Here is a 26927-nt window from a genome sequence, read left to right as displayed (position 1 = left end):
TCTGTCTGTCCTCATAGGAGAGGTGCTCCAGCCCTCTGATCATCCTCGTGGCCCTTCTCTGGACACGTTCCGGCACGTCCATATCTTTTTTGTAGTAGGGGCTCCAGAATTGGATGCAGTACTCCAGGTGGGGTCTCACGAGAGTGGAGTAGAGGGAGAGAATCACCTCCCTTGGCCTGCTGGCCACACTTCTCCTGATGCAGCCCAGGATACGATTGGCTTTCTGGGCTGCTAGTGCACGCTGATGGCTCATGTTGAGCCTCTCGTCCACCAGCACCCCCAAGTCCTTTTCTTCAGGGCTGCTTTCAAGCCAGTCACTGCCCAGCCTATATCAGTGCTTGGTAATTAGCTGGCTAAGTTTATTCATCCTGCGGCCAAGGGTTTGTGCAGCACAACATAGGCCTGAAGGCCAGGCTGCCCATGCAGAGCAGCGCAGGAACAGCCTGGATCTATTCAGGTTCACCTGTATCACCAGCTCCTCCATGTACAGTTGTCTCCTGTCCAGGACCAATACAACTCCAAAGAAAAGCTGTCAACATGCTGGTTAAATGCGAGAATGGCACTGAAGATGTGACCCAAAGACGCTTGCTAGAGGGACGGGATGCCATCCAGAGGGACCTGGACAGGCTTGAGGGGTGGGCCCTTATGAAACTAATGAAGTTCAAGAAGACCAAGTGCAAGGTCCTGCACCTGCGTCAGGGCAACCCTCGGTATTAATACAGGCTGGGGGATAAAGGGATTGAAAGCAGCCCTGCTGAGAAGGACCTGGGGGTACTGCTGGATGAAAAGCTGGACATGAGCCGACAACGTGCACTCGCAGCCCAAAAAGCCAATCATACCCTGGGCTACATCAAAAGAAGCATGGCCAGCAGGTCGAGGGAGGTGATTCTCCCCTTCTACTCCACTCTCATGAGACCCCACCTGGGGTACTGTGTCCAGCTTTGGAGTCCTCGGCACAGGAAAGACATGGACCTGTTGGAGCGGGTCCAGAGGAGGGCCACGAAAATGATCAGAAGGCTGGAGCACCTACGCTATGAGGACAAGTTGAGAGAGCTGGGGTTGTTCAGCCTGGAGAAGAGAAGGCTCCAGGGAGACCTTAACTGCAGCTTTTCAGTACGTAAGGGAGGCTTATAAGAAAGATAGAGAGAGATTTTATACCAAGGCCTGCAGTGACAGGACAAGGTGTAACGGTTTTAAACCAAAAGAGGGTAGATTTAGACTAGATATAAGGAAGACATTTTTTACAATGAGGGTGGTGAGACACTGGAACAGGTTGCCCAGAGAGGTGGTGGAGGCCCCATCCCTGGAGACATTCAAGGCCAGGCTTGATGAGGCTCTGGGCAACCTGATCTAGTTGAAGATGTCCCTGCTTACTGCAGGGGGGTTGGACTAGATGACCTTTAAGGGTCCCTCCCAACCCAACACATTCTATGATTCTATGACTTCTTGCACCCCTCTCCCCTCCAGTGCTTTATCCCATGGCACCCCTGCCAAGAAGATCCCTCACGAGGCCAAATGCCGTGATTCTTTTTTTGGACCACGCTGTTCATCATCCCCACAACCCCGATCAGCCCGGGCCGAGAAACCGTACCGAAACACCCACGGACTCCGGGGAAAAGCCCAAAGCTGCGGGGAGACGCCTCCTCCGCCAGGAGCCGGCCAGGCCGAGGCCTCCTGCGGCGGCCCTGGGGAGGCGGAGGCAAGCCAACCTCCTTCCGCCCGCGGCGCAGGCCCTCCCCAACATGGCGGCGCTGCCGCTTCCGCTCGGCCCGCCCCCTACGTCATCACCGGCGCGGCGCGGCGCGGCGGGCGGCGCGAGGGGCCGCCGGGAAGGGGCGCGCGCGGCGGCGGCAGTGGCGGCCGTTACCCAGCGGCCCCGGCGCGCGGGGGCAGGGCGGGAGCGGCGGGCGGCGGCGGCGGCGGCGCCGGGCGGGGGGAGCGGTCGGCGCTCCTCGTCTTCCTCTCCGTGTCGCTCCGCGCTCAGGCCCGGGAGGACGGACTCCCCCCTCGCCCCCTCCCACCCTCTCCGCCCCGGGCGGCGGCGGAGGAGGCGGCGGGGAGCGGCGCGGCAGCGGAAGGAGCAGGTGAGTGCGGCGGAGCGGCCGGGGGTGTGGAGGGTGGGGGGAGGGTGTGAGGGGAGGAGGCGGGGAGGGCCCTCGGCCCCCTTCTTCGCCCTCCCCGCCTCACCCTGTCTCGGAGTACCGGGGGCGACGGAGCTCCGCGGCCTTCGGAGCTGCGCCGCGGGAAAGGGCCGCGACCGCGCCCGCGTGGGCGGCCCGGGCCGGTGCGAGGCCAGGGAGGCGCTCCCCGAGAGGGAGTTGAGGCCTGGGGGCCGCGGGTTCGTGCCTGGCGGTGGCGGCCGTCGGCTGCTCGGTCGGGAAGCGGTTCCGTCAGTCAGGGAGCGTGCTGGAGCCCGCCTCCCCCCTGGCTGGATCTCCCCTGTTCGTGGGGCGTGTTTTTTCCTCTTCAATGGGGCTCTTTTCCCACTTTCTGGCAGTGAAACAGTTTCTGCTTTATGCGCTTGGAGGGACTACTAATTTCGCTCCTATAAATTCACTCATCACGTTTCTTTAGATAGCGGCTACAGCTAACTCCCATCCCTTCCAGAACTCGTAGGCCAGGCCTGTTGAGTTAGCGTTATCAATGGTCTGCTTAGGTCCTCATCTTTGACTCCTCTAATGGATTCTCCCTCCGCCATTGATTTCTTGTTGACCTTCTACAAGACTGTTTGACAAACAGGTTGTGACATAGTGGGTTAGCGACCAGCACCTTGTGGGGTCTTGATCTGGTGGTGAAACACTTGGGGTGCCTCTGTGCAGACGGGAGTGGACAGACTCAGCCCATGAACTGAATGTACCTGAAAACTATAGAAATGTGGCTGTACGTGGCCGTGCTCAAGATAGTACACCCCACTTCTCAGCATGTTTGCCAGAGTGTGACAGCATGCTAATGTGATGATCCAATTTACAGATTGGAGATAGCAGGTATCCAACAAACTTGATATGAAAGCTGAGCGAGCTTGGATCTGTTTGCACCACTCTGCATAGACTGTCCCATAGTCTGGTAAAACATCTTCTTTGAGTATAAGGACTTTATTAGACAAGAAGTGGAATACTGTGTACTTTCTTCAGTGATACTAGGGCCTGATTTTTTAAATTTACTAATTTACATGTAGAAAACCAACCATGACTTTATACTTTTGAAAACATAATTAGCAGTCGCGTATCACTACTAATGCGGAAATACTGTATGTTAAATTAGAGGGATAGGTTCAAGTTAACATGGTGATGGGTTAACAGCATGGAGTTGCTAAAGTAAGTTTGGAATAATTTTTAGTTTTCTGTCAAACAGGCTTCTTTGTGTGAGTTGAAGAGTGCTAGACTGACATCGCATAAATATGCAACTAGTATTTGACTATTATTTTGAAAGTTGGTTAACAAGTTTTACTATTTTTAGCATTATATTTAGGTAGTAAACCTGCGGAACTCCTTCAGATATTGCTATTCTGTTAGTATTGTCACATGGAACCATTAACATTGTAATCAGAAACAAAACTGTTTCAGGTAAAAGCTTTTCATTTGTAAAAGTGAAGGGGAGCACTGATGTTTTCTTCTTTCTAAGCTGTTATTTAGCTGTCAACAGGTATTTAGTTTATCCTAGAGTGTTATAATCAGTTTGTATCTGAACTTCTGTAGGATTTTAAAATGAAAATTTTGTTCGTTATTTTAAATGGCATATCATTTATCACTTCACAGGTAGGATTTTCTTAAGTGATGTAATATTTAGCTTGTGTGTGGTGTGCACGTATGCATGCACAGACATATACATGCTTGTTAGTGATGGCTTGGATTTCTTAAAGAGATTTTATCGCCTTACAGTTTTTTTGTGAACTTTGCTGTTGTTCTGTTACATCTCAGTTTCTAGTTTTCCTGTAGAAGCAGGATTAATTTTTGCAGGGGACTGAATTAGACTTTTCTTACAGAAAAGCAGGTGTTTCAGATGTGTTTCTCTTGATCGTATCTTATGTAATATCATACTTCTATTGAAGAAAAATGTTAGCATGCCTGACATCAAAATGTAGGAGCACTGATGATAAAACTACAGAACTACTGAATATTGTGTCAATCATATCATGCTTCATTGATTTCAGTTCTTTGGTTAGTGCCCACTAGGTATACTTGTTTCTCTCAAGTCTGTCTATGTTTTAGATTTATTCATGAAGTAACACTCTGAGATATATTTTACTTCAAATGGTAGTATAATTAATGTCATTAACAGATTGTCTTTCGCCCTGGAAAAGTTACTTTATTTAAAGAAGAACATAGATGCATCTGTGAGTAAGTTATCATAGTGTTAAAATATTTCTAATTTATTATTAAAGATTCCTATGGATCTTAGTTATATATGGGAAAATGGTACTTTATATGAAAAACCTTAGCTATAGAATTTACTTTAGGAGCATAAAGTTAATTTCACCTAGTTGTAGTAAGGTGTTTCAGAAGTTGCAGACACTTACAGTGCCTCTAAGTAGATTTAGCCATGCAATGTACTGTACCTCAAATAGAGAAGTACATAATTTTCTACTTAGAAACTTTTTTTAAAAAAAATATAATCATTGTAATTATTTGAAATCTCAAAATATGAATGCTTAAGGCTCAGTCCACACTGGTACTCAGTGCTGTCTAATCCACGCGAGTGTTTGATAAGGAGAAGGTAATTCAGAGATGCAGGAGTTTGATGGAAAGCACTGTGCATCATTTTGGGATTGATAGCAGGACTGTGATCATCAAGGGTAAGGCAATGTAAGATGAAGATGTGGGAGAGTTGAGCAAGTTATGGGAATTTTTATGGGATTTTCCTTTTAAATTGTTCTTGATTATCCATTAATGTGTAGTCTGAAAAATTTGGAAATGAAACATTTCACTTAGATATTTTATTTCTTTTCCCCTCACAGTACTTGTTTATAAGCAAGGAACCTTGTCATTAATATAAAACTGCCGCTATGCATCTGAGATTTCAACTACAATATTGTTTTAATAGTCTCTTCACTTTTCCAACTTGCTTGGTCTTTGAAGAATGAAAATGGGAGTGACTGCATTTTCAGATACAGTCTCTGAAATGTACTGTTTGACGTAGTGGAAATTCCTCAGTTTGCTTCTGGATAATGTGTCTGGACTGTAATCCTGCAGCCTGTATAATAGCTATATTCACTTAACAGTGAAATCTCATGCAATTCTGATTGCAGGAGTGAGACCCTCATGTGATAATACATGCATACAGAAAATAGTATGCTGTGCAGTCACAGCATGCTGGTTTTGTTTGCTTAGAATAATTTCTTATGAAATATCTCTTCTGTTAATAAGCTATCTGTTTTTGATTGCAATCCAGTGGGTACAGGCCAGAACATAAAGATAGAATTGACAGAATACTACCTGAAATAATAATAAGGTTTTTCTTCTCACCTTACAAGTTTTTGTTTTATTTAAAAATAGGGGGTTTTACAAACTTAAGAAGATTCAGGGTTGGATGGTGTTCTTTTAATTTCCTTGTGGGAAATTATCAGCCAAAAATAGTGAAGTAGGTAGTTGGAATGAAATTCCAGTTCAGTTATGATGATGTTACCTCCTTGATCCTCTCCAAGTTTATAACTGTCCTTTTAAGCTTAGTCATCATCATAACTTCCTATAGAAGCTAATTCCAACCAGGTACTATTTGCTGGGTAAAAAGTAACGTTTAAAAAAAAAAGATGTTTTGCCTCTGTTTCTTTGAAAATAAAAGGACATTCAAATTGGGAGGCAAAATTAATGTAAATTTTTGGTATTTATATACTCCTATCATGTCAATATGTACTGTAGTTATGTATTAGATGCACTCATTTTATCTGTCCTTCATGTGTTGAACCCTCTCCCTACGCCATTGACAGTGCCGTTCTTCTAACCCTTTTAATTTCAGATATGACTCTTTTTACTGTAAATATTTAAACCAAATTCAGTATTTGGTATGTGATCATCTTATTAAAAATGCTTTTACATACGTCAGTTGATTTTTATATCCTCTATTAAAGGGTGTAGCTGCATGAAACCTTACAAATTCAGTGGGTTTTTTGCTGAAATACAGTGGGAAACAATCCTGAAATGGAAGGGTGCTCAGCTAGGTGAGATATGTGGTATTGTTTTGCTTTCTAACTTTAATGGTTTATCCTGTCAGACTTTATAACTACTGCTGCACATTGAGCTGTCCACAATGACTCCTAATTATTTTTCTCAGAAGACTGGACTAATTTGAACTCATCAAGTATTTAAATAAAACCATTTCTCCTTGTGTGCATTACATTATATTTATTTGCATTTCATCTGCTGTTGTATTACTCAATTTTCTAACTCAATTAGATCTTTCTGGAAATCTATGTTCTCCACAGTTTTTACTAACACAAATAATTTCCTACTACTGGCAAATTCTACTATCTCACTGTCTGCTTCCACTAATTGGTGTTAACCATTGTTTTTAATGTCTGGTATACACCACATGGTTAACTTCTACCCTCTCTGAGCATCTTGGCTAATGTCTCAGTTACCTGAACCTTACTTGTGAGATAAAATTCTTCAGATAATCAAAGGCTTGGAGAAGTAGCCACTAGAGCTGAGCTGAGAAATCTCTTGAGTACATAGCATAAGCTTGTTTATAAAGGAGCTAAAGTGCTTAGCAAGAACTTCTGCACAGTTTTGTTTGTAGAAAGTGCACAGGTGTCAGACTTCTAGGGACGTCTTGTGTCATTGAAGTAACCATAGGATTCAGATAACGGAGCTTCACCAGGGTACAAGGGAAGAAACCCAAGTATTATCAGTGCCAAGTGAAAAATACAGGTTGCAGCAGTACTATGTTTTATGTACACTTGTCCACTTTTATACATTATAAATTTTTTTTGCTGTAGAGTGGAACCTTACAATCTGAATATTGCTGATCAGATCAGTGAAAATTTGTATTAATCCAATTTGGTGGGTGTTAGTTTTAATTTGTATTGTCCTGACTGTATGGATGAGCTTTTTGTCATTTCTAACTTGTTTGTGTTTGAGAAATTAGCCTAAGTATTTGTGTTCTAAAAGCAGTGACACGTGGATAGGAGCAGAAGGTTAGGAGATTAGTGTTCGACCAACCATTTTGTACTGGTTAACAAGCTCTAGAATGATGACACTTTGCAATACAACAAAGAGGTGGTTTTTTTGAGCTATATATAAATCGTCCAACAACTGGCAGATTTTCCCAAATTGATTTTATTTCTGTGTAGATCAAGTAGCACTTACAGAATGGACAATGGTTTTTGGAGCCTATTTTACCCTTTTTTTACAACCTGTCTCTAGTGCTCAATATTATCCTCCTTTTTTTAAAAAAAAAAAAAAAAAAAAGGTTTTTCTTTCTGTATTCCATAACTCCTTCCTTTCTCAGGTAAGATAAATTATGACTTCTTATTTAGCAAACTTCTGCGGTATTTGCTTCAAAAATCTGTTTTTCCTAATGAAAGAAAGTTACTTGAGAAGCTTAAGAAGCGTACGACTGTTGGGGTGTGTGCTTTTTTTTCCCCTAATCTTAGGTGATTCCAAATAGTTGTAGAATACAAACTAGTAACAAACACAGACTGTGGATGATATCAAGGTGGTTTTCAGTAGGTTGTCACAACAAATGGGGGGGGAAAAATGGAGCGCTCATTTTTTGAGATTTGTTTCTGAAAATGGGAGCCGTTTTTAATGGTCAGAACCTGTTTCTGAGAGATTGGTGAAGTAACATTAAAAGTTCTTTTCACTTGAAGTCACTTGAGTTGATGAACAAAAAAATACATGACAAAGGAAAGCATCTGTTCTGTGTGGTGTTTGCTACCTAGATGAATAACATATCATATGATCTTTCCCAAAGGGAAGCTGAAGAATCCAAAGCAGGCCATAAAATAAAATGAACAATTATCATTACTGGTGTTCAGCTGACTAGTTCAAATCAGAGGCATTCCTCGTTATTAGATACATTTCACTCATTTATGACTTCTTTTTCTTTCTTCATCACCTCTGCAGCAACTCTTACAACGTGTATCATACTATTTTATTCATATGAGTTCAGTGTCAATAGCCCCAAACTGAAGGATTTTACAGTTTTGCTTTTTTTTTTGGTTGAAGTAGTACAAAATGTCAAAAATTAGAAGGAAGGTCACAGTGGAAAATACCAAGACCATATCCGATAGCACATCCCGAAGACCCAGTGTGTTTGAAAGGCTTGGACCCAGCACTGGAAGTACTGCAGAGGTGAGTTGTAAAAGTGTTCTTCTTTTCCTCCCCACCCCAGCATCTTCTTTTTCAGGATTTAGGTGGTGGGAAAGAGTAGCTCACAAGTACCAAATACTCATATGTCACTGATGTTAGTAAAGGTGAAAAGAACTCCTTAACGCTTGGATGTTGAACATACTATTACTAGAATTTTCAAATAACGTGTGTTGTCCCAGCTTCTGGAGAAGAGCAGTAGTTCTGTACATATTAATAGTATTTCCACCAACTTAAATTTTTCTCTGCCAGACCTGATGCTCATTGTTGATTATTTTTTTTAGTTACTTATATTACTGGTGGACAGAAATTACAGATAAATGGGAGTTAATGTGGAGTCATTTGTTTGTTCTGCCACACTCACACCAATGGTATTTCCAGAAATGAGTGTGAAATTCACCCAGTAATGTCTGTCTCTTAGACACAGTGCCGTAACTGGCTGAAGACTGGCAACTGCCTCTATGGGAACACATGTAGATTCGTACATGGCCCTTCACCACGAGGTAAAGGCTATAGCAGCAGTTATAGAAGGTAAATCAAGAACTCACTTTGAATTCTTCACATGCTGTAGGAAAATAGCTTTTGCAACTATGTCTTCTGTTTTTTGTTTTGTTTTTTTTTAAAAAAGTGAAATGCTGTGGTGTGCCTAATGGTATGTTTTATTGATAACCAATTGCATTGTAAAGCTGCTCAAAACAATTAATTTGGCAACTTACAGTGGGTTTTCCCTTTTTTTTTGTGTGTATGTAGCTTTAAAAAATGAATGGAGTCCACTGGATGCAGATTAACTTCTTTTATTACTTGAAATGGGAAGTTCAAGTACCTTAATACTTCTTTTTTTTGGGCGTAGTGTCACTGCAGCTTCTCATATGCCTTTCTCTCCTGTACTAAAATGCCGTTTTGCAACTACTTATAGCAGTACTCACATATTTGCATCTCTCCTGCCTTCATTATGTTGTTTCATGAATAAAGTGTCTGTCCTTTCTCTCCTGTTGGGAGAAAACATTTCTCTTCAAAATGTAGTTTTGTGACTTTATTTGTCAGATATAGAACAAATATCCTGTGTCGTAGGAAGAGATCCAAAAAGTTACTTCAATTTTCAGAAGAGAATATTTTTTATTATCTGCCTCTTCATATGTTACTGTAATTTAAAATTTTTTTTCAACTGTCCTTTGTGTGGCATAACATCTTACTGAACTGAAAGTGAATGTGGCAGTAAGTTTTTTGCAAACAACCGTGCTTCATAGTGCTGCAGTAATGTCAATATTACCTCTAGATTACGGATGGGCACACTGAAGCATCAACATGTAAAACAACAACAGGAAGGTTGGCATGAGTTTAGGGTTCTGTTTTCCTGTTCCTGTGGCATACTCTCAGGATGATCTTGACTTTGCTTGTTTGATCTTCCATTGCTTCTAAGGTGGTAGCAGCTGGGATACAAATTATATCACTGAGTTTAATGTTTCTTTCAGTGTGTAAAAGACTTCACTCTGTTCTGTACTGAATGTTCCAAATGGGGAAAAAGGAGTGATTTACTGGTAGAAGTTAAATTTAAAAACTGTTAGCATGTCATTTTCTCCTTGACTTCAGTGTTTGGAACACTCAGTATGTAGTTCTGCCTGGTGATTTGAAGAAAAGCCACATTTCTTTTAATGATTAAAACTTTGTTTCTGCTTCACTGTCACCCCTGACACTTAAGAATAATGTTGATTTACTTATTGCTAACTTTTTTCTTTTTACTAAGGCTATATGAAAAAGTCAAAGGACAGATCTTACTGTTTATTTGTTTGATAAATTCAACATTTAATAAAGGTGTTCTTAAACATAAAATGGGGGTGGAAGCCCCTTCTTATCCACCCACACACATACACCAAAACAGACAAATGAAAAAAGCATTCCTGTTTTCAGAACTTTCTACTGATTGCTCTTGGCCAGGCACAGAAAAAACTGGTTTGTGTACATAGTAAAATGTTGGCATTTTCATGCCATGTATCATTACAGACATTTTTACAAATGTTATCCAGGTGTTTCGGATGCAATTTTATTGGCTTCTTGCAAGCCAAGCTTATATTGCTTCCACATCAGTTCAGTTCAAGCAGTACTTTTGCTAAAGTGTCTAGGATAATGTAATGGCGGCATGTCTACGTGTGTTGGGCCAGGCCTGCTGGAGAAGTCTTTTGTCTGCTTTGCAAGCAGTTTGGTAGGACAAAGCATGTCCTACTGCCTTTCTGTCTTGCCCTCCAATTTCATACCTGTCTTAAATAAATCTCATTATTAATGGTTTTATCTGACCGTACTGCTTCCCATTGTTCAGCACATCACCAGACAGTAGGAAAATGTGACTGTAAGGTGTGGAAAAGACACTAAGTCTAGTTTTGTTAGAACTCCATCATTAATGTTGCCTCTCGCAGCACAAATTTTAATTTTGCTGTTATAAAAAGAAAACCTAGCATGTTTTTACATATAAAGCTTTCCTGATGAGGATATTAAGAATTCAGTTGTGGACCTGCCAGTCTTCCAGGCGTCTGAAGTAAGGAGAAGCTAACAAGGAAAGAACTGTGTGTAAACACGCTGTCCCACAAGGAATTTTGCTCTCTTGCTCCGCCTACAGATTGTTGATTAGTTGCCTGGCAGCTTCCTGCTGGTTCTCTTAAACTATTGTCAGGATCTGTGCCATTGTGGCGTCCTTCTAGCTTGTCTGATCCTCTTCATTCTGGATATAAAAACCAAACCAAACCAGCAGTAATACTAGGTAAGAACGTACGGATTTTGCAGGGTTCAAATGTTGTTGTATGGGAAACTTCAATTATAATATGTACATTATACACTAATAGTTGTCATCTGCCTATACACATGCACACATACATAGACACACAGATATTCTCAGATGTGTTGTAATGTGTGCCTGTGGGAGGTGTTCCTGACACTGTAGGAGGTATGGAAGCAAATGGAGGCACTGTTATGAACATGGATTTCCTAACTAAGCCGCTGAATATGGAGAACTGAACTGTTGCAGGAAGTAATGCTGTTTAAAATCACTTAACTGCACTGCTTAAAATTTGAAATGATGAAATTCTGAATTTTAGGCCTTATTTAAAAGATGGGCCTAGCACAAAATATTAAGTCATTAAAGAGAAATTTTTCATTGGGTAGTTTTCTTCTTTCAGTGTACAGGGATAATGCTGTGGAGCCTTTTGGGTGAAAGTTGCAGTCTAGCCGCATCATCTTAAACTGTAGAGGTAAAATTATATCTGTTACAATTCAGCAGTGTGCATTACCTGGAATAACCAAAGGTCCCTTTTGGAGGAGGGGCAGGGGAAAAAAAAACGTTAGGTAGAAAAGAAACCGTTGTATAAAAACGAAAATTGTGGTACACCTGCAAGATAAATCAGCTAGGATGCCAGCTTGTTTTTCTGTGCATTAAGCCAAAGTATCTGAAAACAGTCACAGCTTCCTGAGTTGCTATTTCTTAAAATTTGACAGATTTTTCAACCTGATTTTTATTAGATTTTTTGGATGGTTACGGTGTTTTTTGGGGAGGGGTTGGATGGTTACCATGACTTCGCTCCAGTGTTCTCCTAAAGCTGAAAAAAACAAACGCCAAACCAAACAAAAACCCACCAACAAGCCCCAACCCTGGAGCTATAGCTTTTTTCATTCCTGTGGTTTCTTGATAAATTTTGTAATCTTTTAAGTAGATTTGAATAATCTTTTAACAAAGTAAGTTTTTTCTTCCCTCCCATACTGAAAAAGGCACCTGTTGAGGGTGAAATGGTTCGGATATTTTTTTTTTTCACTCCAGCATATAACTTAAGAAAAAAAAAAAAGTGTTAAAACATCAAATGTCTCTCTAGAAAGTACATGAGCTGCATTCAGTGCAAGTTCTCTTGCTCTCTCCAACTACCAGGGTTTTTTTTAAATTACTTCCCTTGAGAAACAATGTTGCTAGTAAGTTATCTACAACCTTTTTGCCTTTTAAATTAATTTTCAGTTTCACAAATCCAAATCCTTTGTACCATGGCTGATGTATTAAAAATTAAGGCATTGAATTGCCCCTTTAATGTTGAAAGACAGTTTATTTGTTAAGGTAGATGATGGTTGGAATGCTTCAGAGTGTTTTGGTAATGCAAAGGAATTATCTTTCTAAGATGAGGGGAGGGAAAAGAAAAAGATACCTTGAATCATAAACTTTGCTAAAGCCAGACACTTTAAAGATGGTATAATAATGCATGTAGAAGAGATAATTTGTTTATGTTTGTATGCTGGGTATTATTTGATCCTTCTTAGTGCTAAAAGAAGCAGCATGCTACTGTTTTGTACCTTTCCTCTGATCTAGTGTGACCTGTATTTACAACTTCATGAATAATTAAATGCATTTAAAAATGAGAGCAGTCATTGGTCTTTTTATTCTTAGATCGTAAGACACTTAACCTTATGATGCAGTTTAAAGAATTAAATATATATAACATTGCAAAAGAGGAAGTGGAAACCAATTACTGTTTTTCAAGTATGCACATGTTGAAATCATATCAATTTAGATTTTTATATGCATAATTTGTTTAGCCTTTGTGTATTACGTGACAGAGGAAGGATGGGAGAAATAGTACTTTCTAAATGGAAACCCTAATTCAGACTGAAAAACAAAGCAAATGCAAATTTCATTATTCAAATATTATATAAAACTCATCTAATCAGCTAAGGCAGCATCAGTATCTCCTTATGATTCTTTAGTGTAAACAGATAGGTACAGATCCAGTACTTTCGTACAACTATTTTACAGAAGAATCTGTAATTACAGCTAACAGCCATCACAAAACGACCAAACTCAGTATCAGGCCAGATTTATATGAAGAGAAAATTTGTTTTCTTGAGCTGAAAGATCATTTGAAGCAGCTCCTACATCCCCTTTGCTTAAGAACTTCTTTAAATGCAAGGGTTGTTCTCTTTTAGCCCGTAAGGGATAAATGAACTTTTGAATCCATACTAAGAGGTGAGAAAATTATATAGATGTCTCGTAGTTGTGTAGGATGTTCCCCCTCCCTTTTCACATCACAGTAATACCTTTTACAGAAAATATACCTTACGTTTGCATGACTAGTGGAGTTCATACAATATTTTGTAATTAAATAATTATGTTACTGCAAAATCGAAAATGGAGGAGGCCTCCAAGAGCGAATTTCTGGTGCATGGTCTTGTAACAGCGGTTTTTTTGTATGGCAGTCTCACCAAGGTCATGGAGGACAGCACCTAGGTCAGGCCGTCTCCACTTGCAGACTTCATCCATATCCAGATCTCCTTCAATGTGACTGTCATTGCCAGTTGACAGTAGTTTGACTCTCCATTAATTTTTTTTAAAAGTATATATACAATTATATGTATAATATATTAAAATCAGTACAGCTTAGAATATGGAGAAAGCTAAAGATATCTTGAATGACTTGGTAGGAGTGATTGTGAAACAGATGTGCATCATGGTCCGAAAAAGATCTGGATAGTATAACCTAAAGCTAATCTAGAGCAGTAACGAAGTCATGCCATATATACATACAAGTAATTTTTCTTCTTAGAATCACGTCTTCCTTGATGTTCTGTTTTTGTTTAGAATGCGTAACCTTATTAGAACTGAATATTTTTTTATTCATCCACTTTGCTTCTGGGTGGGAGGTTTAGATCTTTCTGTATATACTAATAAAAATAGTTAAAAGACAGTTTGTATTCCTTTAAATAATGCCATAGAACTGGTTATATTATGTTTCTGTATTATACAGGTCACCAGAAAGACCCACTGGAGATCTTCGGGAAAGAATGAAGAACAAACGTCAAGACGTTGAGGCAGAGCCACAGAAACGAAGTACAGAGGAATCATCCTCTCCTGTTAGGGTAAGAATGGAGTTTGTAGAACTCCAGAATCCCTCAGTAGCAATTGGGCCGTGTGTCCTAGAAACCTGATCATGTTGACTTGTAATATTTAAAATGTTTTAATGGACTGATCATTTTGTACATAGCATATGGCATATTTTATTATGAAGTGTCTTAAAAGTTGTATTATTTTGCAATTTTATAGTATTTTCTGGTCTTTTGGTTCCCAAAGTTTTTATAAATCCCACAAAGTAAAATATGTTATAAATACTGATAAACAGGTATTTAATAACAGTGCAGATTCTTTGATTATCACCAAGAAAGTGTATTAACTGTTGTTCCAATCATCCACTATTTTGCCCCCAACACTTACTCATATCCATTGTTTACATGCATCCTGACTCCAGTTGCTCATCCCGAATTTGCTTTTGATGAGGCCATGCAGTTACTGCTGTGCTGGTTGATTTTGCTTTCCTCCTTACATACTCATCAGCCATCCCAACTGCTCACATTTGGGTTTTGCAAAAAATTCGTTCATTATTGTTCTCATTTTCTAATCATCTTTCTGCAACCCTATACCCCTCAAATATCAGAATTTACTTAATTTTAATTTGTGTTATCTGTTCCTGCACTGTTGTGAAAAACAAATAGGGGCAAAGTTGGTAGTGTGACCCCGCAACTATGTAACAATAACACCAGTGTATTCCTTCGTCATGTTTTTTAAGACCATCTTCATGTGAATAATGAGAAAAAACTTTTATTTGTAAAAAAAAAAAAAAAAAAAAAAAAAAAAATCAGTTTTGCTTCTGCAGGTATTAACAGCATTCTTTTTTTTTTTTTTTTTTCCTCTCGGTCTGTTCCTGCTTGCTGTGTAAAATGAATTTTTATGTCAGGTGTAAAGAAATCAACAGCAGCTGCTATCATTAAATTAACCTTGGCTTACCTTTCAATCATGTTTTCAGTTGCTGTTAAATTTGCGTAAACTTTCAATCTTTTTACTTTTACTTGAATGTGTTACTTTTATTTTCTAATAGTTTGAATAAACTGTTCAGTTATTGAGTACATGGTTGGTGAGAAAAGTTTTTTTCCAACCGCTATCAAAAATTTTACTGTAACTTCTCTCCTGGTACAACTCTAATTTTGATGTAATTCTTTCGGTTAGTTAACATTATTTTTTATAGTGTTCTATTAATGTAATAATAAGATACTCTTAAACAACTAAACCCCAAGTAAAGGTGAACTGGAAGAAGGTATCGGAGAATTAGTGGATCTGTTAAAGTACCAAAGAAGTATTTACAGGATAAGCATGCTGCAGAGAAAAAAATATTCTGCTTCAGTCTCATAAAACAGAAGGCTGAGGAAACCACTGAGCTTTTATGTTAGTTGCTTGGAGGCAACTCTCAAAATATGGGCTATCCAAAGAAAATATTCTGGAACAGACAGTCATCAAGAGTTTCATTGCAAAGAACCGGGATATCTAAAAGAACAGAAGACTGAAGTGACTGAACTGCTAACAAAAATCTTGCTCCACCATTAGAGCTACTGTTACGGTGGAGCTCTAATATCTGATGTTTCCATCTCTTATTAAAGCTGTTGGAATAACAGAAGAGCTGGACAAGAAATCTTAACTTTGTTTTGAAATAACAAGAAGTAGCTTGTTCCATTAAAAGTTTCTAAGTGTGTTTTTTGGTTTTTTTGGTTGGTTGTTTTTTTTTTAAAAAAAAAAAGAGCAGCACTGTTCTTACAGACAAAATTTGGGCTTCACCAGTCTACTAGCCTGAAACTTTAACAGAGAGTAGTGACTGAGAGAGAATTGTCTGATACAGGTTAACCCTTAAATAGCTCCTTTTGAAACAAGGCTTTTGAGGCGTAGAGATAGTCAAAGAATAGCAGGTATAATATTATCAGGTTTGGAAGCCAGCTAAGGGCAGAATTTTAGATTAATTTCAAATGATGAAGTTACAGAGAATGCTGCGGTGCTTCATACAAAGAACTATAACTTTTTAAGGAAGTGGAAAAAATGTTGGACATTCCAAATGTCAAACTTTGCAGAAGATATGAAAACAGTAGTTGAGATGACTAAAGTCTGAGGAATGCTACGGGGATTGGGGAAGATAGTTTTTGGCAGTACAATGGCAGATGAAACTTGGTGTTGGCAAGTGCAAGGTAATGCACAATGAAGAACTATTTAAAACAAAAAATCATGAATGAATATTTTAAAAGTAACTGAAACCATCCCGTAGAAAAAGAAGTTATTGTGGACAGCTCAATGAAATCATCCAATCAAAGTGCAGTCACAGTTGCAGAAGCAAACACTCAGGTATATAAAAATGGAATAGAAAATGATCAATATTATGCTGTAGAAATTCATGGTCCAGTTGTATTTGAAATGCTGTTTGGTTGTCATCACCTGTATGCAAGAAAATACAGTCAAAGGTCTTTTTGAAGTGGGCAAGGGGGGGAGAAAGACTGGAGGGAAGAAAGGACACGTGGTGAATGCATATGATGTATGTTGAGAGAATGTAAATTAGATGCGTCATACTTATGCTTTATCCCAGTAGAAAGAGTGGCGAATTCAAAAATGACAAGGGGAAATGCTGTTTACATTACACGTGACAATTCTACCTGATTGCCAGAAGATACAGTCAAAAACCTGAATAGGTTCCACAAAAAAATTGAGGCAGTATAGAATTTTTTTAGAAGAGATTTCGTGTTCTTTGGAGACATAAGATAACTAGTACAATCTGTATGTATTTAGGAAGAAAATTCCTATATGGATAACTTATAGAATATATCCCTTATTATTTCTTCATATCGTGTGCTATTATTTTCAGAGAAAATATGCTGCGTTACGTGGACAACTACATTGAACTCAGTTGTTTCTGTGTTTCTCAGATTTGTGTTCGGAATTATTCCAGCACTGTATGTTAGTGTATCAATTATTATACAAATAATTAGATAAGATTTCTGCTGTTACTGTATTTAGTTGGAAATTTTTATGTTGAATTTTTCTCCATACTATAAGGCAGTTACATTGCAGTATGTGAAGTATTACCTAAAATATTACCTGGGAGGTGTGTGATCTGGGAGAAATAGTGGGAAGAACTGAATGTACATTTAGGAAAGGTTTTTGTACAGAATGTGTATCTCTTGTTTCATATCTGTGCTTTTTGTTGCTGTGGCTTTTGAATATCTCCACTGGAAATGGAAGACAGCATTGTCTTCCATCTCTGAAATGGAAACAATACCTGTTCATTTCAGGGAAACTTCAGATTCATTTTCTTGTATGTTGGTGTAGTGTGGTAGTAGTTTACACTATAAAGGTATTAGACACAGAGAAAATAGTACTGTGCTTGTCCAAAAGATTCTAGCTGTAATACATGATAGCTTATTTTAGATTTAAAGGTGTCTGTGCTTTTGAATTAGTTTATATTGTTGCTGGATGTACGTGTGCTCATGAGGCTGAAACTGAAGCTTCAGCCTGTAAGAATTGTAGGTTGTAAGAGTTTATAAGTATTCTCTTCATTGGTGTTGGCAAAATAACAACAGTTCTTGGCTAGAAGCATATTTTGCAAACTGGATGAGTCCTTTTGTGTTTGGCCAAACCTTGGGGCTGTAGTGGGAAATTCATTCAAGTAGACATCAAGTCTTATGCTGTAGAGTGTTGATCGTATCTTATGGGGTGTGGCACTTCAACTTAAGTAGACATTAAATTAAATAAGATCTCATAGAATTCAACCGTAATGTTGTATTTGTTTTTCCTTTCTTAAGTAGCATTTCTCCTGAACATCAACATTAAACTATAATCATCTACCCAACACATGTAAATAGTTTTAACTGTGAGCACATACCTGGGAACAGCATAAACAAAGTCTACTAAGTTGTTGTTTACTCGTAGGACAATCTACAGTATTTTTTTAGTAAAGAGTTATGTTATTATGAAAGTTTATTGTTTCTCATCTAGTAAATGGCATTTTTTCAGAGTCTGCAGAGAAATAGTTTACAAGCGTGGCTGAAGTGGATACGGCATCTTCAAGTACAAGTAAAAGACATGCTATTGGCCTTTAGGAGATTGACTTATTTTATTCTTGACTTATTAAGATGAAAAAAAATCTGTGTGAAGTACAAGAAGGTCTATAAAGATATGAAGGAAATATTTATTCCCCGTAGTATGAGAGAATTAAATATATTCTAAGTGAAACAAGTACAATAAAAGGAATTTATTGAAGACTTTTCCATGAGAAAATTCAAGTATGTGTTCTACACGATCATAACTTAAATTCTTGATTTGTGTGCCCCAGGAAAATATACTCAATTTCTTAATTGAGGTTTGTTTTTTTTTTAAGATGCAATGTTACCAGAACCTTTTTGCCTGACAACTAAGCTGAAGTCATTTAGTGTATGAACGGAGTCGGATCAACTTGTTCTGACCTGTACAATAGCATGCTTGCATAAAAGTTGTCTGTTCCCTTCCCCTATATTCAGTAATTCAATAAAATTCCTTTCATAGAAGTTCTTGTTCTCAGTTCTTCTGTAGAAGTGTGATTGTGCTGCTACTGAATCTCCCCACTGCAAGGAGAAAATACAGGCTGTTTCAAGATGCTTGTGTTTGGTTGCAAGTTTGGAGATGTAGGCGAGATACATACAAGTTGTGTAGTATTTTTAACATGGGATATTAAGTTGGCCTTGAAGCATTCTGAGTTACCTGCACATTGTCTGCTGACAAATTATTTGTGGAATTTGCTTTGAGAAGTTTTTTGAAATCAGTATTTAGAGGATGTCCTAACATGCGTATTTCAGTTTGCTAGTAACAAATAGTGTTGAATTAATAGAAGCTAGTATTTGTATGTAAGAAACTTTTTCTTGTTTGTATTGTAGAAATTAGTTGGAGTATGTAGCAGAAGTACACAGTTTAGTCACTATATAGAGGATATCCTAATATGCGTATTTCAGCTTGCTAGTAACAAATAGTGTTGAATTAATAGAAACTAGTATTTGTATTTAAGAAATTTTGTTTCTTGTTTGTTTTTGTTGTAGGGATTAGTTGGCGAATATAGCAGAAGTACGCAGTTTAATAGAACAGGTGCAGCCTTCAAGGAGGGCAGTCTAGAAAAATTAAGATACTCTTAAGAAAGAAAAGAATGTTTGCAGGAGAGGCTTGTTGATAAAGTTACAGATTTGCGGATCTCATCAGTGTAATTTTCTTTTAAAGTAACTTGCTTTGGACCGTAGTACAGTTCTTGCTCTTAGATTGAAATGCCTTTAGTGCATGTTGTGATGGTGATTTAGTTGATGTTGATTTGTCTGCAGTTGATGCAGGTAAAAACACGACTTGATAGGTGAGGATCTTGTGCATCATTTTAGAGATCTTGTCATGAAATGGAGGAAAAAATAGTTGTTTTCCTTATTCTACAAGCTGCTTTAAGTTAAACATGATACAAATTAGTTCTTTAATGTGAAGTTCCTTTGTGTTATGTAGCAACCGGTCAGTTTTTTCCAAACCTTCTAAGGCTTTGAATATGATATGCTGAATGCGTCGAGGTGAGAGGCTTGAAGATAACTGTGCATTGAAGCATCTGTTTTAGTTCACTAGGTAAAATAAATGCAGTACTTGTTCTGTCATGGTTTACGTCATTAAACTAGAGAAAAGTTTTTAACATTGTTAGTGAATAAAAAGGAATAGTTGAATTTTACTCACTTGGGAGTGACTACCCACAGTGTTATGTTATTTCCGTACTGTGTTTCTAAAGTGATGTTAAGGATTTAAATTAAGTCAAGGTCTAAGTCCCAATAAGCAATAGCTAGTGAAATTCTCAGGCATATCCTTTTCTTGCCATATGAACAAAGGTTCCTACATACCAACACTGAAGAATCCCCAAAAGACAAAAGAAGGCATTATGGGAGGTGAGAACAAAAGGGATATGGGACAGACTTTCATTATTTGCTCTTTCTGGTTTCCTACTAAATAGATTAACCTGAGATACTTCTAAGCTTGAATGTTCTTTTTTGGCAAATAGTGAAAAAATGTTGTCCTGTACTACACTCGAGCCCAGGTAGATTATTTAGAGAATGTCAATCAGCAGAGGCAATGATGCAACTATGCAGCTTCACTACTGGAACTTAGCAGGGCAAGAAGAGCGGCACAGGTTCGGTGGCCTTTTGAAATTATCATCTTTCCTGAAGAATAGTCTTTGGCTTCCTTAGGTATCCACAGGACCATCTGCCACATTCAAAATGGGTGCTACTGCAATAGTTAGACTTGTCTAATAACTTGGGGCCAGGGAAAGTTCAAATATAAAGCTATCAACAAAACTTGACTCCACTGTGCTTTAGACCTTTTTTCCTTCCTTCTGCCAGCCAAGGGTCTCTTCTTTTTTATTTTATTATCCCCCTCCGTTCTTTATCCTCTGGACAGTTAAATGGCTCAGCTACTGAGGCTCATCTGCCTTGCATATAAATATTCTTATTTACAGCTGAGAAGTCTTACTCAAGCTGTTAAAATTATACTCTTTTAAATGTTCATTAAACTTCTGGCCTTAAGAACCTGATCTGTTCTTTTGGTTCCTGTTTTAAATTTTATTCTCTGATATGTGCTCGATTCTTGCCTTGCCGTTAAACCTTCTTATTTTATGAATTCTTTCTTCTCTTTTTCCCCATCTGCTATTTGCATACTGATTATATGAAATTGCATTAGAACATGTTGCCTGGGGAGTCTGCTTATTTAAGAAGGTATTTGTTCAACAGGCTAAAGGGGGAAATGCTTTTTGTACTATAAAAAAGAAACAACCAAAATACCGTGTAAAATATACCTGCTTCTTCAGGCTTCTTTTAAAATAAAGTTGTTTACTCTAATGCAGCATTTTTCACTTTATAGAAAGAGTCTTCACGAGGAAGACATAGAGAAAAGGAGGATATCAAAATTACAAAGGAGAGAACACCGGAAAGTGAAGAGGAAAATGGGGATTGGGAAACAAATAGAGAAGGTAAGTATAATTAAACTAACGGTCCCCCTACAGCTCAAAGAATTGCGAGATTACTGGGCTGTATGTAAAGCAGAATGGTTAAAGATTTGGTCTCTAAGGAGTATGCAGTAGCCATTAATGTTTATTTTTGGAGGAGAGCAAAGAAGGAACCTACAATGGTAAAACCACCTTAAAAACACATGCGTGTTTTTTTGTTTGGTTTTTTTTTTTTGACTCCTCAGACAACAAGGAACTTGCCATAGGCTACTCCATGGCTGAACTTTTCATATTTAGGTCACTAGTTGAATCCAAGTTACATCGAAAGCAATTTTGAAACTGGTTGGTTTGAGAAGAGACCATAACTCCTTTGAATTCAAAAGTCAGCAGGTTTTTGTTGCATAATTTGTACTGGTGTGAACTGTCTCATTAACAAGGGCTCCATTAAAATGAGTATAAAAATAGCTGAAGGTAGCAGTTGGTGAACTAGTTACATTCTGAAAACACTCAGAGTGGTAAGAGTCTGTAGTTGTTTTTAGTTGTTTGTTTAATGGTTAAAAGGTGATTTCACTGTCCTTGCAGATAATACTTGTCCACTAGTAAGGTACTGGAACAAGTTGCCCAGAGAAGCTGTGGATGCCCCATCCCTGGAAGTGTTCAAGGCCAGGCTGGATGGGGCTTTGAGGAGCCTGGTCTAGTGGGAGGTGTCCCTGCCCATGGCAGGGGGGTTGGAACTAGGTGATCTTTAAGGTCCCTTCCAACCCAAACCATTCTGTGATTCTATGATTTAATACGCAGACAGTTGAGGAGAAGACTGTCTGCGTTCTTTCCTCTGTCTCCCGAGTTTCACTTTTGTTAGAGACCAAGTTCACCTGACAGTGAAATGATGGCAGCTCCTAATGAACTGTTTATGTAGTTTTGTGTCAGTGTTTCAGAAGTAGTTACAGTATTGCAAGAGAGTCTGGGAATCGTGATCCATTCTGAGCGAATTCAGATATAATGAATGTATTTTTAATAAAGTATACTACAAGTTGTTTGTGGGATGGAGCTCCTCTGTAAATTTCATTCAGTAGGTAGCTTTTCTATAATATGTGGTATAAGTGTTGCAAATATTGTTTTGCTGTGTCTTAAGCACAATATACAAATAGCAAAGTAGCCGTAATGTATTTTCACTCCTTCCTAAATTTTGGTTTTGGTGTGATTTAAGAAACATTGACCTATGACATGTATGCATGGAAATAGAATCTAAGTCAAAAAACTTTGGAACATAAAAACCTCAAGTTCTATATAAATACAGTCCTTCTCATTGCAGGAGGTGTTGGACTAGATGACCTTTAAAGGTCCTTTCCAACCCAAACTATTCTGTGATTCTATATAAATATATAGCGTGAATGTCTGAAGTCTTAGACACTGAGGCTTTCAGCTTGAGAATTATGATTTTTTCAAAATAGCGTTGATCATAGTTAATGTGGATGAAGTAGAATTATTGTCTGTTAGATTCTAGTGAGTGCTGTATAAGCAGGCAGACTGGGAAAGAACCTGTGCTGTTAGGAGCTGCACCTCTTTATAAGCTATTCCCATGCATTCATGACACATGAAGGGAATTTGTAGGCTGAGTTTAGTTATTGCAAAACCTTTTATATAGTTCCTGTGTGTAGGAGGGGGAGTGAAAGCTAACGACTTTTTAATGAAGTCATCTTTTCTCTGACAGTTATTTTGCCAAAGTGCTTTTTGAGCATTAGTCTTAAATAGCCATAAACAAAATAAATGTAAACAGAGTGAGTAAAACTGCTTTAATTTTCCGTAAGATTTCAGTTGCAAGACTTGAAGCATATAATATTAAGTAACCATGACTTAATGAAAAAGTGACACAAATAGCACCTTTTCTGATGTGAAAACCAAACAGTAATAGTGTTTTTAAAACAGAAGTAAACTCTTGAAGTGTGCATTTATCCAGTGAAAGAGGTCATACAGGCCTCTTTTAATATCAATTTGTAGATGTAATAAGTGTATCAATTGATTTGTGGGATACTCTGTTAAAGATCCTCTAGTATCATGCATCACTATTTAAATCCATTTCTTGTGAGACTTCCCAATTTAGTAGTACTCTACGTATTTTTGGTTTTTGTGAAGACACGCTCTTATTTTTTTGTTGTTATTTAACCATAAATAAGTGATTTACTGGGTTTGCCTTGCTACCTCAGCTTAATAATTGATGTAAGTCTCTGAAATAAGTTAAGGTGTTGGGTTTTTTTAATGAAGTTTAAGAATTAAACTGCAGATTTTATAGAAATAACTGGAGTTATTTCAGGTTCACATGCATAATTGGAGAAGAGATTTGACTTAGTTTTGTTGATCCATTCAAGAGTGCTTAAAAGTCAGGGAAATATTTATGCTTGGCATCCAGTATGCTAAATATTATTACTTATTTCATATGTAATTGTTTACTAATCTATTTACTTTTTTTAAAACAAAGACTCTGATAATGGAGATGTTAATTATGATTACGATCATGAGCTGTCTTTGGAAATGAAGCGCCAAAAGATTCAGAGAGAACTCATGAAGTTGGAACAGGAAAACATGGAGAAACGAGAGGAAATAGTCATTAAAAAAGAGGTTTGTATTACATAAATGTGAAATTAAAAAAATAAGTTATTGGCCACTTCATAGTCTCCTAATTGTGTCCTGGAAGACTTGAGCTTCCTGGGCTACAACTGCACTGTCTTGTTACATAGCAGTAAATAACTGGTATGTGTATAACTTTGTGTGTGACTTGGATATTGGTTGTGAGTATCGGGTCAATCATCCAGCACTCTAACCTCAAGTTTTCCGCTTTGTGAAGTCAGCTATTAAATGAGTAGGATTTAGTGCATTTTAATGATATAAAACTAATGAGATCTTTAACAGAGAAGACATGTAGAAGAAAACACAAGTCGTTTGCCAAGCTCCTTTCCAACATGTCTTGTAGTAACAGAGTAAAGAAGAGTGACAGAGGCAAAGCTGTAAGTGTTAGAAAACCTAAAATTTTGGGGGAGATTTAAAAACAAACAAACAAAAAAAGCCTGAAAGGAGGTTGGTCTATTTCAGACAAACGAGTGCTAACTGGGAATGTACTGATTTTAAACTTTAAGTTTGTTTTCCTAATGTGTTACAGAGTGCATCATCTTCTCTTCCCCCACCCTTTCCCTGTCTTCTTCCTATTTAATGATATGGTTAGTTTATTTGAGGTAGCTGTGTACGTGGCTAAGATCTCAGATGTATGCTGTTACTGAATTTACGTATTTGGTACATATATCAGCATACAGGTAAGCTTTTGAGCATCAATATCTTATTGGTTAATATATTCTTTTCCTCAAGATTTCTCCAGAGGTGGTTAGGTCTAAATTATCACCATCGCCATCACCAAGGAAGTCTAGCAAATCTCCAAAACGAAGATCCAGTCCCAAATCATCTTCTTCGGCTAGTAAGAAAGAGAAGAAAGCATCTACTGTATCTTCCCCACTTTTGGATCAGCAGAGGTCAGTATGTAGATGCGTGTTGTGAGAAAGTGAGAACAGAGAACCATGCTGATTTTTATTACTGGCGTTTTCATAATTAATAATAGGTTTTCATTTTCCTTATTTTCACTGCTTTCAGGACTTTTGATGATATAACTTTAGGGGAAGGTCTCTAAATTGTGTATTTTGAATCATCTTCTGCAGAAAATTGTTCTATGCATGTAGTTGTCAGTTGATTAATTTCATGGTATACAAGCAGGTCTTTTCTCTTTGAATGTCCAGGGTCTCTGGGAAGTGACGAGGAAATACAAACCATTAAAAAGTGAGAAGCAGTTTTATTTGGGGTACTGTGGTCTGTGAAGTAGCTCCTCTAGACTGAAGTGAAATATTTAAAAATTTGACCAGCTGCACGTTCTGTTGGTATTGCATATTGCTGTTCAGGGAATAATGACTTTCAAGGCAGGGAATTTCTCAGAATTCATGAGGGGAAAAGAAGTGGGGGGTGGGGAGTAGGGAAAAAAGTAAGGACAAGGTATGTGAAAATCACAGGAGTTCAAACTAGATACCTTGCCACAAAAAGTCAATGTCCAAAACCTGTTTCTAAGGTCTTACTGGCTGATTCGTTTTGAATCACTGTTTGCAACTTTTAGATAGGAAAGAAATTGCTGCAGCCGTGTAAATAGATACATTTGTATTTGCTAAGCAAAAATCCTTTTTAAAATAGGGACGAAACAATGTTGTTTCTGCTATGAGAATGTACAGCATGGGCTAGTGTGCTGCTGACATTCAGTATGCAGGTGTATTTAGTTTATAGTGTTTATGTTAGTAGTAGTTTATATGGAAAAACATATACTGTTTCATATTGTGAGATGCGTATTCAGAAATATTTGGGTGTTTTGTCCTGTGTCAGGTAGTTAACATTAAATCAAAGACATGAGTTGCTCAAGTAATTTTATGTATGTGATTGGGGTATTGCATTGCAGAAATGGGAATCTAAACAGACAAGATACTCTATAGAGTTCTGGTCCTCTGGTGTGTGCAGTTCATGCAAGGGCATTTTAACTTTGAAAACTGGTTCTGTTTGAACGGGAACAATTCCTATTTTTGTTCGCTTGCTTCAGAAATAAAGTTTATAAATGGAAGAGCTCAGTGTGAGTTTTTACCATCTGCATTCGCCCTTCAGTCAAGTACAGCTGTTGAACACTGCTTGCTAATGGAGTGGTGAATCCTATCCTAAAAGCTTCAAGGCCCTTTACATTATAACTTTCTTGCCAACATCTGAGAAATCATTGTTTGAAATAGTTGGTAGTTCTTCATTTTCCTCCCTCCCTCCTATTAATTTATCTCTAGGAGTTCTAAAAGTAACCAGAGTAAAAAGAAAGGTCCTCGTACCCCTAGTCCTCCTCCTCCAGTACAAGAGGAAACTCCCCTGGGGAAAAAACACAAAGAAAAACATAAAGCAAAAGAACGTTCAGAAGAAAAGACAAGGGAGGTGAAAGAGAGAGGGCGTGATTTTGAAAGGCACAAGGAGAAAAAAGAGAAGCAGAGGTAAGTTACGTTGCATTATTAGCTCTTAACATTAATGTAACCTTGCTTTTAAAGTTATATTTTATAGAACACTGAATAATAAAGGATTTATACCTCCTCTGCCAACAACCTTTTCAGTGATCATGAAATACTTTAAGTGCGTTATATAGATGGATTGATAGACTATAACTAGCAGATTGGTAGGTTTTAATTACATAACTTAGTAAGTTTGTAAGATGCCCTTTTGAAAGATTCATTACTTTTCAAGAAGTTGGACCTTCACCAGTGGAGCAATTAATTTGCCAAAATCTTTATCAAAGCCATTCACTTGTCCACTTGCCTACTCTCCTGAAATCTTAGAGGACTAATATCTTTCTAAATTGGCAGTGGCACATTTAAACTCTCCGTAATTTTCAGTAGGTTAAAGTATTTCTGAAGTAGATAAAGCCCACTGCAATTTTAGAATTTCTTCACTTTTGCTTATATAGCTCTCTCAAACGGTGGACTAATACGACTAGTCCCATTATTTTCTGAAGCATAGGTGTCCATTTAAGTTGAAAAATACATCATCTGCATTTTTTAAGTCCTGTATTCCCTTGATGAAAATTCCCTTCTTAGTTTTGAATTTTACAGTCCAGTGATTAGCAAGAAATTTAGTGCATATATTGCATTCTTGAGTTTTGCTAGCTTAAGGTAATTTCATATATGAAATTGTAGATGGAACAGATGATTCTATAAGATATTTCTTGATCTTGTAAGCACAAGTTCTGTCTTGAGTTGTT

General features: G+C 38.0%; 1 protein-coding gene across 10 annotated transcripts in view; it reads left to right on the top strand.

Moving 5' to 3' along the window:
• Positions 1 to 1823: 1823 nt before the first annotated feature.
• The window catches only part of ZC3H13 (zinc finger CCCH-type containing 13), a 55586-nt gene continuing 30482 nt past the window's right edge, over positions 1824 to 26927 (top strand). For 3 of the 10 annotated variants that reach the window (XM_074565288.1, XM_074565301.1, XM_074565320.1), the window contains exons 1-8: positions 1896 to 2084; positions 8166 to 8288; positions 8725 to 8834; positions 14072 to 14183; positions 21037 to 21145; positions 23598 to 23737; positions 24479 to 24639; positions 25969 to 26166. In XM_074565288.1, coding sequence (XP_074421389.1) covers positions 8172 to 8288; positions 8725 to 8834; positions 14072 to 14183; positions 21037 to 21145; positions 23598 to 23737; positions 24479 to 24639; positions 25969 to 26166 — 947 coding nt within the window. In that variant the 5' untranslated portion in view covers positions 1896 to 2084; positions 8166 to 8171. Of the gene's footprint in view, positions 2085 to 6064; positions 6155 to 8162; positions 8289 to 8724; positions 8835 to 14071; positions 14184 to 21036; positions 21146 to 23597; positions 23738 to 24478; positions 24640 to 25968; positions 26167 to 26927 lie in introns of those variants that run through there. The other 7 variants (XM_074565277.1, XM_074565330.1, XM_074565258.1 and 4 more) reach the window with 7 other exon arrangements.

Source organism: Larus michahellis, chromosome 1 (genome assembly GCF_964199755.1).
Source record: "Larus michahellis chromosome 1, bLarMic1.1, whole genome shotgun sequence".
NCBI classification, from domain to species: domain Eukaryota; kingdom Metazoa; phylum Chordata; class Aves; order Charadriiformes; family Laridae; genus Larus; species Larus michahellis.
This window is presented reverse-complemented; position numbering and strand designations above follow the sequence as displayed.